This window comes from Poecilia reticulata, chromosome 13 (assembly GCF_904066995.2).
Source record: "Poecilia reticulata chromosome 13, P_reticulata-male-v2, whole genome shotgun sequence".
Classification (NCBI taxonomy): Eukaryota; Metazoa; Chordata; class Actinopteri; order Cyprinodontiformes; family Poeciliidae; genus Poecilia; species Poecilia reticulata.
Window position 1 is genome coordinate 33,745,223 of NC_088842.1, and position 12,698 is coordinate 33,757,920.

The following is a 12,698-nucleotide window of genomic DNA, read 5'->3' on the forward strand; positions in this document are numbered from 1 at the left end:
ATCAGCTTTATCTTCTGTCATTCTGCTGTGGGTTAGTTTAATTTAGTTTAGGTTATTTGAGTGCAGTCTACCTTAACTAAGCTTAGTTTATCGTATCATAGGTTAGCTAACTTTAGCTCTTCTTGGTTTACTCTATTCTAGTTTATCTCAATTTATTGCAGTTTAGTTCAGGCTGATGGAGTTTAACTTATTTTAGTTTGATAGCTTCCCTTGCGTTAGCTTAGCTTGGTTTAACTTATGTTAGCCTTCCATTAGCCTATCAGCATCCTAGACTGTTTTAAAAGACAGACTGCATCACAACATGATCGCATCCTCTTGTTCTACCTTGTTGTTTTAATAATTGCTTTTTTATCTCCACGTTTATTTTGGAGCCGTTACTTTAGTTCGGTTTGGCCGCGCAGCTGCTTTGTAACGATGTTCATCGTTTCCTTTCCAGTTGTTTTTCTATCTAAGCGACACGGACATGGAGGAACCGCGAGGCTCCCCCAGGTTTGGCCTGTTGGTTTTTGTTGGGGGCTGATTTAACGGCGCTCAGACAGTTTGTGTCAGATCTCTGCACCGTGACCCTGCAGACCCCTGGCAGTTTCATCTGCCCTGTCCGCTTCGCACACCGGGAACCCAGGTCAGGCTTTCAGTCCGGCGCCGGCGCTGAGCTCTGTGGCCCAGAAAACCAGAATACAGAGAAAAGGTTTCGTCTGAGTGTGGTGGATCTAGATCAGGGGAGTCCAAAGTGCGGCCCGGGGACCATTTGTGACCCTCTGAAGGGTCTTGGGCGGCCCTCAAATCTAAAATGGATCCAATCTGTTGCAGAGTTTGGAAGTAACTAGTTACGTTTACCTGAGTAACTTTTTAAAAAAATTACTTTTAGGAGTATTTATACTGTTCTGTACTTTTTACTTGAGTAATTTTATAAAGTATTTCTACTCTTACTTAAATAAAATTTCTGGATTTTCCACTGAATGAAAAACGAGTTTTAACCAAAAGTCAGCAGAAACTCACCTGCAGGTTTTATTAAAGCTTTATTAGTTTTTATTTCTTGAATGAAACGGATTTGGAAACTTTTTCTTTTGCCAGATTTTGTTATTTTTTGTTACATGAATTTTTGTCATTTTTGGTTCTTAAAATCACAAAATTTAAACTTTATATTTTGGTCTGTCTGATGTGATTGTTAAATATTAAATGATTGATAGTTTTTTACTTGCGTGGGTAAAAACACGTTGAAGTTGCTCTAACTGGGGTTCAGTTTCCGGTCTGTTGATGCAGCTGGACACTTTTTCATCTTCATGTTTTGCAGATGAATAACATCTGCTTAATATAATATTAGGTACTAGAAGTAGATTTATTAACAAAGTGGTTCCAGTTTTGCCGTAACTTTTCCTCAAAACCAAATAATGAAACGACCCAGAAAATGTAGGATGTAGAACCTTCTGATTTTCTGAGATCCTGATTTTTCTGTGAGGAAAAAATAAAGGTTTGAAATTTTCACTGCGTCATGAACCTATAGAGACGTAAAACACGGAACATTTTGACAATATTAAAAATGTTAAAGCTGGATTTGATGGAAATGTTTCTGTGCGTCAGTCTGAGGGAGGCCCAGTCCGTTCTGCTGAGAAACTCTTTATCACAAGGAGGAAGAGGAGGCAACATGGCCGCCCTGCTGATGAAGCACATAACCAGAGAGAAGAGGAAGCTACACACACTGACCTCTTCATCCTCCTCCTCCTCTTCACCAACGACCATGAGGGCCTTCCAGAACCAGAGGGGTCGGGTCGACTCCCACCTCGCTGCTCCTGAAGGTCAGTTTGTCACGTTTGTTTCCTGCTTATAAGCCAGACGCGCCCTGATTGTTCAGATAAGTAATAATCAGCCAGTCGTATAGCAGGAGGAAGTGTTAGTGGAGGTCAGAGGTCAGAGGGGAATGGCTCGGATATCTACTGTAATGCACTGACTTTAAAAAGAAAATAAAAAATGACACTTGGCTGTCAGTCTCAGGTGACCTTTGAAAACGTTTTTATTATAATTATTAGACTTTTGCTCTTTATGAAAAACAAAATTGTGGAAAAACAATAAAAAATGTTCTGTTGTGTCAAAACGCTCAGTGTGACGTCTGAGGGAGCGCAGATCCTGAACAAACACGTTGTTGGTTTTTCATGAACTCAGCGTAACTAAAGCTGAGGAAACGTCCTTTAAACTGTTACATCGGGACCAAACATTTGGAAAAGCTGTAAATCAGTCGCGTTGCAGTTGCAGCACTCGTTGCCACCAGACGATGCAGCAGCAGCTGACGGCCTGCAGCAGCAGATGAGCTGCAGCAGCAGCTGAAGGCCTGCAGCAGCAGATGAGCTGCAGCAGCAGCTGAAGGCCTGCAGCAGCAGATGAGCTGCAGCAGCAGCAGATGAGCTGCAGCAGCAGATGAGCTGCAGCAGCAGCTGACGGCCTGCAGCAGCAGATGAGCTGCAGCAGCAGATGAGCTGCAGCAGCAGCTGACGGCCTGCAGCAGCAGATGAGCTGCAGCAGCAGATGAGCTGCAGCAGCAGATGAGCTGCAGCAGCAGCTGACGGCCTGCAGCAGCAGATGAGCTGCAGCAGCAGATGAGCTGCAGCAGCAGCTGACGGCCTGCAGCAGCAGATGAGCTGCAGCAGCAGATGAGCTGCAGCAGCAGATGAGCTGCAGCAGCAGCAGATGAGCTGCAGCAGCAGCTGACGGCCTGCAGCAGCAGATGAGCTGCAGCAGCAGCAGCAGCAGACCATGATGGCTGCCAGTGCTGCAACCCGGGGCAACGGAAAACGTTTCCTGGTCCAGTGAGACCCGGTTTCAGATGGTTCTGTCAGAATTTTGGAATAAACATGAAGACATCCGTTGATATGAAACAAGTATGTGAAAATAAATAGCTTATTGTATATTAGCTGGCTTAGCATTAGCCATTAGCGCTACATTAGCTTGGGTTTTCTTAGAAGCTAAACTTCTTTAGGAAGTAAATATTAAAACAGTTAGATTTAAAACACGTTGTTCTGTGAAATTGTAAAACTATTAAATGTTTTATGACTGATATAAAGTACAGGAGAATACATTTCATTATTGTATCAGCTGGCGTAGCATTAGCGCCACATTAGCATCAGGTTTCTTACAAGCTAAACTTCTTTAAAGAGTTAAATATTAAACGGTTCAATTTAAAATAGAAAATCATATCAAATTAGTTGTAAAGCTCTCATTTTAAATGTTTTTACAACAGATTTTATCCGATATAAATCATTTATGGTTCAGGATTACCTTTCTTGATTGTAGCCTCTTAATAAAAACTGCACAGATAAAATAAGCGTTATGACACTTTAATTACATGCTTTCTAGAAACGATTATTTTCCTTCAAATGAGCCTGTTTGACATTTTCCTGTATTTTTCGCAGCAGACGGCCAGCCTGATGTTTTCCTGTAAGTGTTGGACCTCGGTGTGTTTTTCCTTCCCGCCTTGCAGACAGCCGGTTGGGTTGTTGTTTAAGTAAATGAACAGGGTCGTATATGTAGCATGCCACAGAACGTGGATCATTTTGTGGCTGATAAGTTGTGTTCTGTGAGATAAAGTGAATACAGCGCAGGCCGCTAAGCTGCGGCTGCTGGAATGTTTTCCGTCCATGATGTGTTAATGGAGCCGGCGGCCTGGTGTTCACTGTAAACCTCAGATAAGCTGCGTGTCCAAGCGGTCACACGGTTCAGGTCTGACTGCTGCGATTAGACCAGTAAACAGTTCCTGTTATTGTTCAGCTGTTGGAAGAAAATGCCTCAGGCCGTTCTTCATCAGGGGGCGCAGGATCAGCTAGAGGTCTAAATGTTTCATTCACGTGTGAAGGACACTGGTGCAAAAAGAAAAATGAAATCGTAACATGATGAAACATGATGGTTTTCTGATGTGCACAAGCGAAGCTGCAGCTTTTAGCTGTTAGTTTTACCAAGAGATCCAACTTTCACCGCCTCTGTTGTTGGGATCTTTGTGTTTTTATCAGCAGATGTTTTTATCAAGTCCAACCACTAAGGCTACAAAAAACACCAACTCTGAAAACAGCTTTGACCCGACTCCGGTCCGTTGGTCTAGTCAAAGTTCGGTTCGGCGGGTGAGGTCTGAATACTTATTGACCTCTGACCCCTGGTCCTCCCAACCTCGGTCTGGGTTCAGTGGAAGTTGCTCTCAGGGTCTTCAGAGGTTTTTGTGTCGTTTCCTTCAGTGGTTCTTGGTGCAGCGCCCCCACAGGCCAGGAGGGGAACAGGTTGGTTTGACTCAGAGCAGCTGGAGGTGGAGCAGATGTTCTGGTTCTGGTTCTGGTTGGTCAACCGGACCATCAGGGGGATAAACAACTTAAATATCAACCCTAAATCTCTTCAACTTGATACATGGCAGGAGCTTAGAGAATTTTATGTACTTGAACACATTTACATTCTGTTTTTGTGTTTTTGAGAGTGCAGAACCTGATTCCTTGGGTCAGAGTGAACAGTAAAGGACCAGCTGAGGCTGTAACGTTGGAGCTAAAATAATAAATAATAATAATAATAATAATGCTCTCAGTGGGTCAACTTTCTGCCACTGGTGGTGTTTGTAGTGTTTCTGCTTCACTGATCCTGACTTTACATCAGCCCTCATTCAGTCAGGACATGAGATCATAGACAAACACATGCAGACACAACCAGGCTCTATTCAGCCAAACACTGTGGTCCTCTGCCCTGCCGGGGCCCAGTTGGGGCCCTGCTGGCACACCAGACGGGTGTCGGTCTCACAGGTTGATCCCTGCTGTCAGGCCTTTGCTTGTTGGAATCCGTCCATTTTCCAGCGCCTTCGCAGGACGTTGGCTCTGCTGGTGGGAGGCCAGCAAGCGAGCGCAGATAGCCTTAAATGGGCAACTTTTCCCTGCTCCGTTGGAAGCAACATGATGCTATTAAGAATATACAGTGGAAAACCATGGATACAGGAAGGAAAGAGCTCAGGTTGTTCTAATGTGGGGATCATGTTGTAAACAGCAGGGAGAAAGGCGCCTACAGTAAAAACCACTTAGGAAGTTTCTCCTCCTGATGGTCCGGTCGACCCGGTTCTACTGGTACCAAAACATTTAACATCTCCAGCTGCTGTGGTTCTCTGTGTCAAACCAACCTGTTCCCCTCCTGGCCTGTGGGGGCGCTGCACCCAGAACCACTGAAGGAAACGACACAAAAACCTCTGAAGACGCTGAGAGCAACTTCCTTCTTCACCAGATGGAAACAAGATGGAGGATTTTAGCGGTTGGAGGATTTCTCTCTAGGCTAAAGACCAGGAGCCATTTCTGCTGCTAGCGCTAGGCTAGCACGTTAGCTTTGGTTGGATTTACCCAGAATGCCCTGCGCTGTAGTCCACTTCCTGCTTTTGGAGCGGACTCTGGTCCGCTTGGCGTTCACATTCAAACCAAACCAGAGTTCACTTCAGCCGAACCCAGACCGAGGTTTGGAAGGTCAGAGGTCAGAGGTCTGAGGTTGGTTAGCGTTCACACCTCACCAACCGGACCGGACTTTCTAGACAAACAGACTGGAGTCGAGTTAAAGCGGACTGAACTGGGCTGGTGGGAATGAAACCCTTTAGGGGAACCAGACTGCAGCAGGATGTTTAACCTTTGAGGAGGTTCGATCGTGTTCTGCATTGAGCCTGGAAGTTTGCTTGGGAATCCAGGTTCAGGAACCAGTGACCCTAAGTCTTGTTCCTGACTGGCCCCTGTCCTGCATGTCCTACATGTCTCCCTGTTGCACACACCACATTTAAATGAATGGGCTAATAACAGGTTTCTGTGGAACTCGATGCAATGCAATAATTTGAGATGACGACAAAACAAACACAAAAAACATTCACTTCTCTGGTTTTCCGGATGGCGATCCCTTGAAGACTACTGATGGGACTTTCCACCAAAGCAGTTTGGAGCCTGCTTTGGTTCCTGGATGTGGTTCTGAATTGATGCTGTGCGTTTCCACTAGAAGAGCGAGGTTCCAGAACGTCCAGTCCGTTTCCAGTCGGTCGCTGTGGTTTTCCCGGTTCATCAGCGTGACGAACACCTGAAGACAAAGCAACAGCAACCGCTCTCTTTTGTTGAGAGCCGTCATTGTGGGAACCAGGGATGCTACATCAGCAGGGGGCGCTACACACCACAGAAGAAGAGCTTAGTAGCAAGATGGCGGATGGCCTGCGTGCCTCTGTAATCCCTGTTCGCAGAGTGTTTGCCTCCTTCCTACATCAGGCTTTATGGCATCTCTGGTGTATGACGTGTTCCTCTGGTATTCAGATGATTGGTGTTTTTAATCAGACTTAAGACTCTGAGTTCAGAGTGGAGCTGCTGCTCTTCCCCATCTGAAGAACCAGTTTGAGCGATACTTTCTGGACACCTTCCAATCAAAGGACTCACCAAGAATTCAGGCGTCTCAGCTCTGTCTGTCTGAACCCTCGGCTCTTGAGAAGTGATTTCTTCCTGGAGGCTTTAAACGATTGGATCTGATTTTATCTAGTAGCTAATGTTAGCTAGCGTTAGCTTGACAAAGCTTACCGGAAATTGCGTCTACTTTACACAAACTCATGGAGAGTAGAGCCATGACATCTCTATCAGGCACAAAATGTCTTAAACATTCCTCTTGCTCCGACTTTAGTTCTTCCATATTTGGAAGCATGACCAACACGGACTGAACGGCTTCGCTCACTTCCTCTGCTGCCGTCGCCAAAACTACAGGCAGACTACAAGATAAAACAACAACGTCAGTCTTTTATGAATCCTCTTTTTGTCTGCTGATTATCCCAGTTGAAATTCAACCAGACAAATCAAACTCAATGGGAGAAAAATCAGACGGAGCACTGAAGGGAGATGAGAATCAAGCTAAGCTTGGTCAGAGCTGAAACTGTGACAAGATTCTGATGTTTGAGTTTGTTTCCATGCAAGAAATCACAAAAATATAACAAAATGAGCATTTAGCTCAAATCTGTAAATGTTAAAATAAGATAAACTAAACTGAGGTAAACTACGACAAATCCAACTGAGGTGCATAAAAAAGAGAAATTAAGATAAACAAAGCTTGCGCTAATAAAATAACATAAACCAATATACGGTCAGATGAATTGGCATGAGCTGAGGTAAAATAACTGAAGCTACGATGAATTTACATGCCAATAATACCAGAAACTCTACTTTCCTTGTAGAAAAGCAGTTGGACATAAACATGATGTTTCCCTTGATGTGTTTCTCAGCCAAGGCTTCAATATTTCGCCGACAGATCGTACTTCATCACTTCCTAGGAAATATCTGGAGACTTTTTTATTTCTTTGAGCTTTAGGACAAGTTGACCAGCTTTAAAGTCCAGCTGCTGAGCCTGAAGCTCCTCAGAGGAGCTGCAGAGGGAACTGGAAGGAATCAGAGCTCCAGATGCGTCATGTAAACACGACGGCAACAAATCAGGTTCAGCAGACAACAACATGTCAACAACAAGTGAGTAAACTCAGCAGTTCCTGCTCAGCCTGCAGCATCATGAAGAAACTGAGCAACCCGACTCCTGAAACCCAAAACCGGGTTGCATCATCAGCCTGACATCCTCTAAAGCTCGGCAGCGCGTTACGAAACCAGAGATACGGGGCCTCAGGAGCGAGGAAGAGGAGTAACCGCTGGCGCTCCGCACGCCGACCAAAGGAGCAGATCCCTGCTAAACATTTAGTTTGGAGTTGAGCCCAGCGCTGCACACTGCTTCCAATTATCTGCAGCTCTCTCTCTGCCTGCTCACACTCTGGAGGGTTTAGTGAAAACTGACCGGGGAGGGAAGGGGAGGGAGATGGCGTTTTCTTCTTCCTCCCTTTTTTTTTTCCTCCTCCAGTGCTTGTTTTCACTCCACCAACTAGCAAGAAACTGAGAGCGAGTTCAGAGTCGGAGAGCGTAGAGCTTCGAGGCTTTCTGGCCATGCAACAAATTCACAAACTCTCCCTGCAACTGTGAACATGCAGCAGCTGCGACTCGCCTGCTTCCCGCTCCTCTTCATCTTCCTGGCCTCTCCTGGGCCAACGTGGGGACAGATGGGAGCCAGAAGAGGACTGGAGAGGATTCAGGTGATGTTCACGCCGACCATCTGCAAGGTGCTCTGCAACCAGGACGGCTGCATCAACCGCTGCGAGAAGGGCAACGTGACCACGCTGTACAGCGCCGACGGCGGAGCCGCAGGAAGGCGAGACGGCGCTCACGGTCCCGGCTTCAGAGTCTGTAAGTTTCCAGGATCTGGGACTAAACCCGGCAACATTCAGGCTGCACGGCTGGTCGCTGATGCAACGGGGAAAGCTTTAGGTTGTGTTCAAGCCACCAATCCGATAACTCCTGTAAATCCACTAGAGGGCGCTCAGACTTCGTTCTGTTAAAACATGGAACAATTCAGCAGCATTGGGTTCAGAAACATCACATACGTTAAACTTCAGAGGTTTTTGTGCAGCATGAAACAATGGAACATGAAAAGCAGCTTGTCAGAAAATAACGTGTCTTTCTGTTAAACAAGTTTATTTTTGGCCACAGGCAGCAAAGATGTCACCGAGTCTAAAGAGTGCATGGCTCGTCTTTGGGGTTTATATTTTTTTTAATCTCATGTTCACAACTTTTAAAATCTGCTTTACAGTGTTTAAAACCAATCAGAATTCAGCTTTCAGTTGATTATTGAACTTTATTTAAAAAGGGAATCATAAACGTCACTGCGCCGAACCAGATTATAGCAGAAGCTGATTCACATCTGAAACAAATAAATATAATAAATGAACGAAACAACAAATAAAATGGAGACAAAAAACAAAATTGTCCTTAAAAAATTCTAGATGAGAGCAGAGCAGACTGAAGATGATTGTCTTCTCGTTTTTGGTAGAAAAGAATCAAGAGAAAAACCCATTAATCATGCAAATGGAAATTATGGAGTTTGTTTTAATTTATCAGGCGATTAATTGATGTATTGCTTATTAAAACAGGCTTACAATGCTACAAAAATAAGTAAATAAACATGAACTTTTAGTGTTTTTAATTCTCCACTCGGTTGCATAAACGCTGCCTTCTGATTTAAATTTTCCGTGACTTCTCGGGTTTTGACGGCCGTCCTCCACTGCAGGTTCTTTTGGTCTTTTTCTCGCCAGAAACGTTTCCATTTTGCGCTCGCTATGCTAGCTTGAGTGATTTGACTGGCAGCCAGTCAGAAAAATGAACTTTACAATAAATTACTTTAACTTATATTTTGCTAAAATGATTGAAACACAGATTATATTTTATTATAGAAAAAAAATTTCTTTCTTGTTTGTTTAAGTAGTGACAAATGTTTAGTATAAAGAAACACTGAAAAATATAATTTCTAGCCTAAGCTAGTTAGCATTGCGCGTCCCCAGATGAGCCTTTAACAACATAAAAAAATTAAAAACGATAAAGAAAAAATAATTTAAGAAATTGAGATCCTGTTTTTTGGGGGTTTTTTTTACCGTTGCATTTATTTTTGTCATCCTCCCCCCAGTTTTCTGGGGCCCGCCTGGCGCCTCCTGGTGGTCCCCTTTGGAGCCACAGCCACCACTTTGTAAAACAAGTTTGGTTAGAATGGCCTAGTCAAAGTCCACACCTGAGAATCTATGGCCTAAAATGTTGTTGTTCTCCATCCAACTTGACTGATTTTGATCTGTTTTTAAATGAAGAAAGAAAAATTCTGCATTTTACCTATAAAAATGTTAAAACTTCATCAATTCCTTTCAGATTTAACATACAAACCCACTAAAAGCTTTAGATTAGATTAGATTAGATTAGATTAGATCAGATTAGTCCAACTAGTGAAGAATGGGGTAACACTTTATTTGAAGGGGGTGAATAAGACTGACATAACAAAGACATTTTGAATAATGTCAACTTTGTATTAAAAGTGTCCTGATTTACCGAATGACGCTTTGACAACAGTCATAAATATTCATGAAGACTTATTCATGTTCATGACAGGTGTTTATGAAAGTGTCATGTCAGTCTTTTACACCCCCCTTCAAATATAGTGTTTCCAAGAATGGTCCCATAAACTGCATCAAAACCAGAAAAGCTTCGACATTTCAGCAGAAAGCGTCTGTCAGACCTGCTGCTGCCGACAGCAATGATTTAACTTCTCCTGATCTGGGATCAGTCCAGAAGGCAAAAATATTCACTGGCTCTTCTTCAGACGCAGCGATCTGCAGGTCACATGGCTGATCTGGAGCAGCTTCACTCAACACACTGAGCTCTGTTAGCGCTGACATGCTAATCCAGGTTCAGGCTCTGAACGTTTACCAAAAACAGCACAGGTGGACGTCACCTGACACACCCTGATGGAGAATAAAGGAGCAGCTGCTTCTCTCAAGTCATTGTTATCGTCTTTCCACATTAGCATTGTGCTAACGCCCTGGAGCAGGAGCTGCTGTTCTTGAGGTTTCACTCTGAAGATGATCAGTTTGTCAGCAGCTTCCTTTTAAATTAAATGAAAATTGAACGGATGAATTTGGTTTTTCGTTCACTCTGATCGTGTGTTTTTGTTTTTGAAGCTGGATTTGTTGAACATGAATAGCTGGAAAGATCCAGATGTCTTTTATGTTCTGCAACTCAAAGGATTTTAACTTAATGAGTACACAATGTTGCACAGTTTAATGGAAAAAGAGTAACAGGGAGAGGAAACAGCGCTGACATGTGGCTTTCATTTTTCATTAGCTGACAACTCAAAACAAAATAAGTCAAGTTTATTTGTGTAACACATTACAGCAACAAGGCAGTTCAAAGTGGAAAACATAAAAACATTGTGCAGTCATCAATTATGAAACAAGCAATAAACATCACAGTTTGTCATATATCATCTGAATTTCCAAGCAAATACACATCAAATGTGTTGAAGCAGCTCTGAACAGGTTGGTTTTAGTGTCTTTAACTTATTTTGGTGCTAAGCTGTTCAGTGATTTAGAAACTAACAGAAGCATTTTAAACTCAATTATCTAGATCTTGCTGGGACTTTAGTCATTTAGTCCTGGAGATGTTCTTTAGGTGACAGAAGGTCGACTTTCTAACTGTCTTTATGTAACTCTAAAGGTTCAGGTCGGAGTCTGTCACCCAGATTTCAGGCCTGGTCTCCAGTTCCTAGCTGTAACAGCTGAAAATAAGTATTTCTGAGAATAGAAAGGAACCTTTATTTACTTCCTGAACATTTCCAAGCATATTTAATCGATTTCTGATCAAATCAATAGATTTGATCAGAAATCGTTTTTTTTTTTGCTACAGAGTTAAGTCCTTGCAATGCATTTTGTGTTTACGGTTTTCACAGTGCTATAAATAGCAGCTCACGCAGACACACAATACAAAGTCCTAATATTTAGCACCATATTGGGACTTTGTATTGATCTCCATTCATTTTGTTTGATACTGGTTTCTCAATTGTTGACTGTATGATGTTTTTATGATTTGTTATTCTTGTGTTTTTATGGTGCAACAGATTTGAACTGCCTTGCTGCTGAAATATTCAGTTGAACAAATTGCAAGTATACAACAAATAAACAAATGTGTACATGTTGTATGCAGAGGAATACAGCACTTACATAAGTAAAAAGCCAGAAGTGTTAAACAAAAACACAACATATTTGAATTTACTGATTGAGCTTTAGCTTTAGTTAAATACTGTTAGTGTTGAGCTTTAGCATTAGCTTAGGTTTAATATTGTGTTGGTGTAGCACTTAGCGGAACTAATGTTTACGATTACTGCTTCATGGTTGGCGCAGCTAGTTGTTTAGTTAGTGGTGATCACTACTGCCTAAACCTAAATCACTCCCTAGCCTGACCATTACTAGTCTATTCCTGATCTTAACAAAACTTAATTCACATCGCATCTCTAAACCTAACAAGTAGAGCTGCAGCGAAAATGTCCTCGCTCTTCACAGTGACCTCAATTTGTGGGTGAAAGTGGAGGAACTGGTCCTCTATATGTAGCATATGCAAGTACACACACACACACACACACAGCGCCTCTGATTGATGTGTGCAGGATGTTTTGCTGGTGATGTGTGACTGTTTGAACTTGCAGTGAGGTAATGAACACCAACACGCTCTGGGAGGTAAAAGGGTGGGGGTGGTGACATCATGGGGTCAGAGGTCAACTCCCCTGACCTTACAGCTGTTCTCTGCTCAGCTTTTAGTGATTTAACACGAAGAGCAGAAATGTTTGAAGGAGTGTCTTGTTTTTCTCTGTTTGTATAAACTGTAGCCAACATTACAGCGGCGCAGTAATGAGTTCAACGGTCGCAGCTCTTCTGACTCCCTCTGCATGATTTACTGTTGCTTACGCGACATTTTCCAAATAAAAGCCTTCAGGTCAGGCTTTCCCATGCAGCCAGAAAATCACCACGACATGAGAGGGACGACCCGAGTCTGGCTGTGCCATACTTCAGTTGCATTTCATCCATAATGCAGTCGAAACCAGATATTTACTGTAACATATCCGCAGCATTTTTTCCTCTCTAGCTGTTTTTCCGTTGACCAGGAAATTGTGACAATGAATTTTAGTGGAAATGCCAGTTTTGAAAAAAATGGGTTTTTTAAATTAAAGTCTTTGCGCAAGGTTGAAGTGGTTTTTCAACATTGTTGAATCTGCAATGGAAACACTTTGACACTTTTGATGACGTTGTTGGTTCTCCTCTGCTAATGACTGAAATGACC

At 43.0% G+C, this 12,698-nt stretch overlaps 1 protein-coding gene across 6 annotated transcripts in view; it reads left to right on the forward strand.

The window, feature by feature from the left end:
• ltbp4 (latent transforming growth factor beta binding protein 4) overlaps positions 1-12,698 on the forward strand; it is a 44,081-nt gene that overhangs the window by 7,265 nt on the left and 24,118 nt on the right. For 4 of the 6 annotated variants that reach the window (XM_081614622.1, XM_081614623.1, XM_081614620.1 and 1 more), the window contains exon 4: positions 1,582-1,796. In XM_081614622.1, coding sequence (XP_081470748.1) covers positions 1,582-1,796 — 215 coding nt within the window. Of the gene's footprint in view, positions 1-1,581; positions 1,797-7,763; positions 8,235-12,698 lie in introns of those variants that run through there. The other 2 variants (XM_081614625.1, XM_081614624.1) reach the window with 2 other exon arrangements.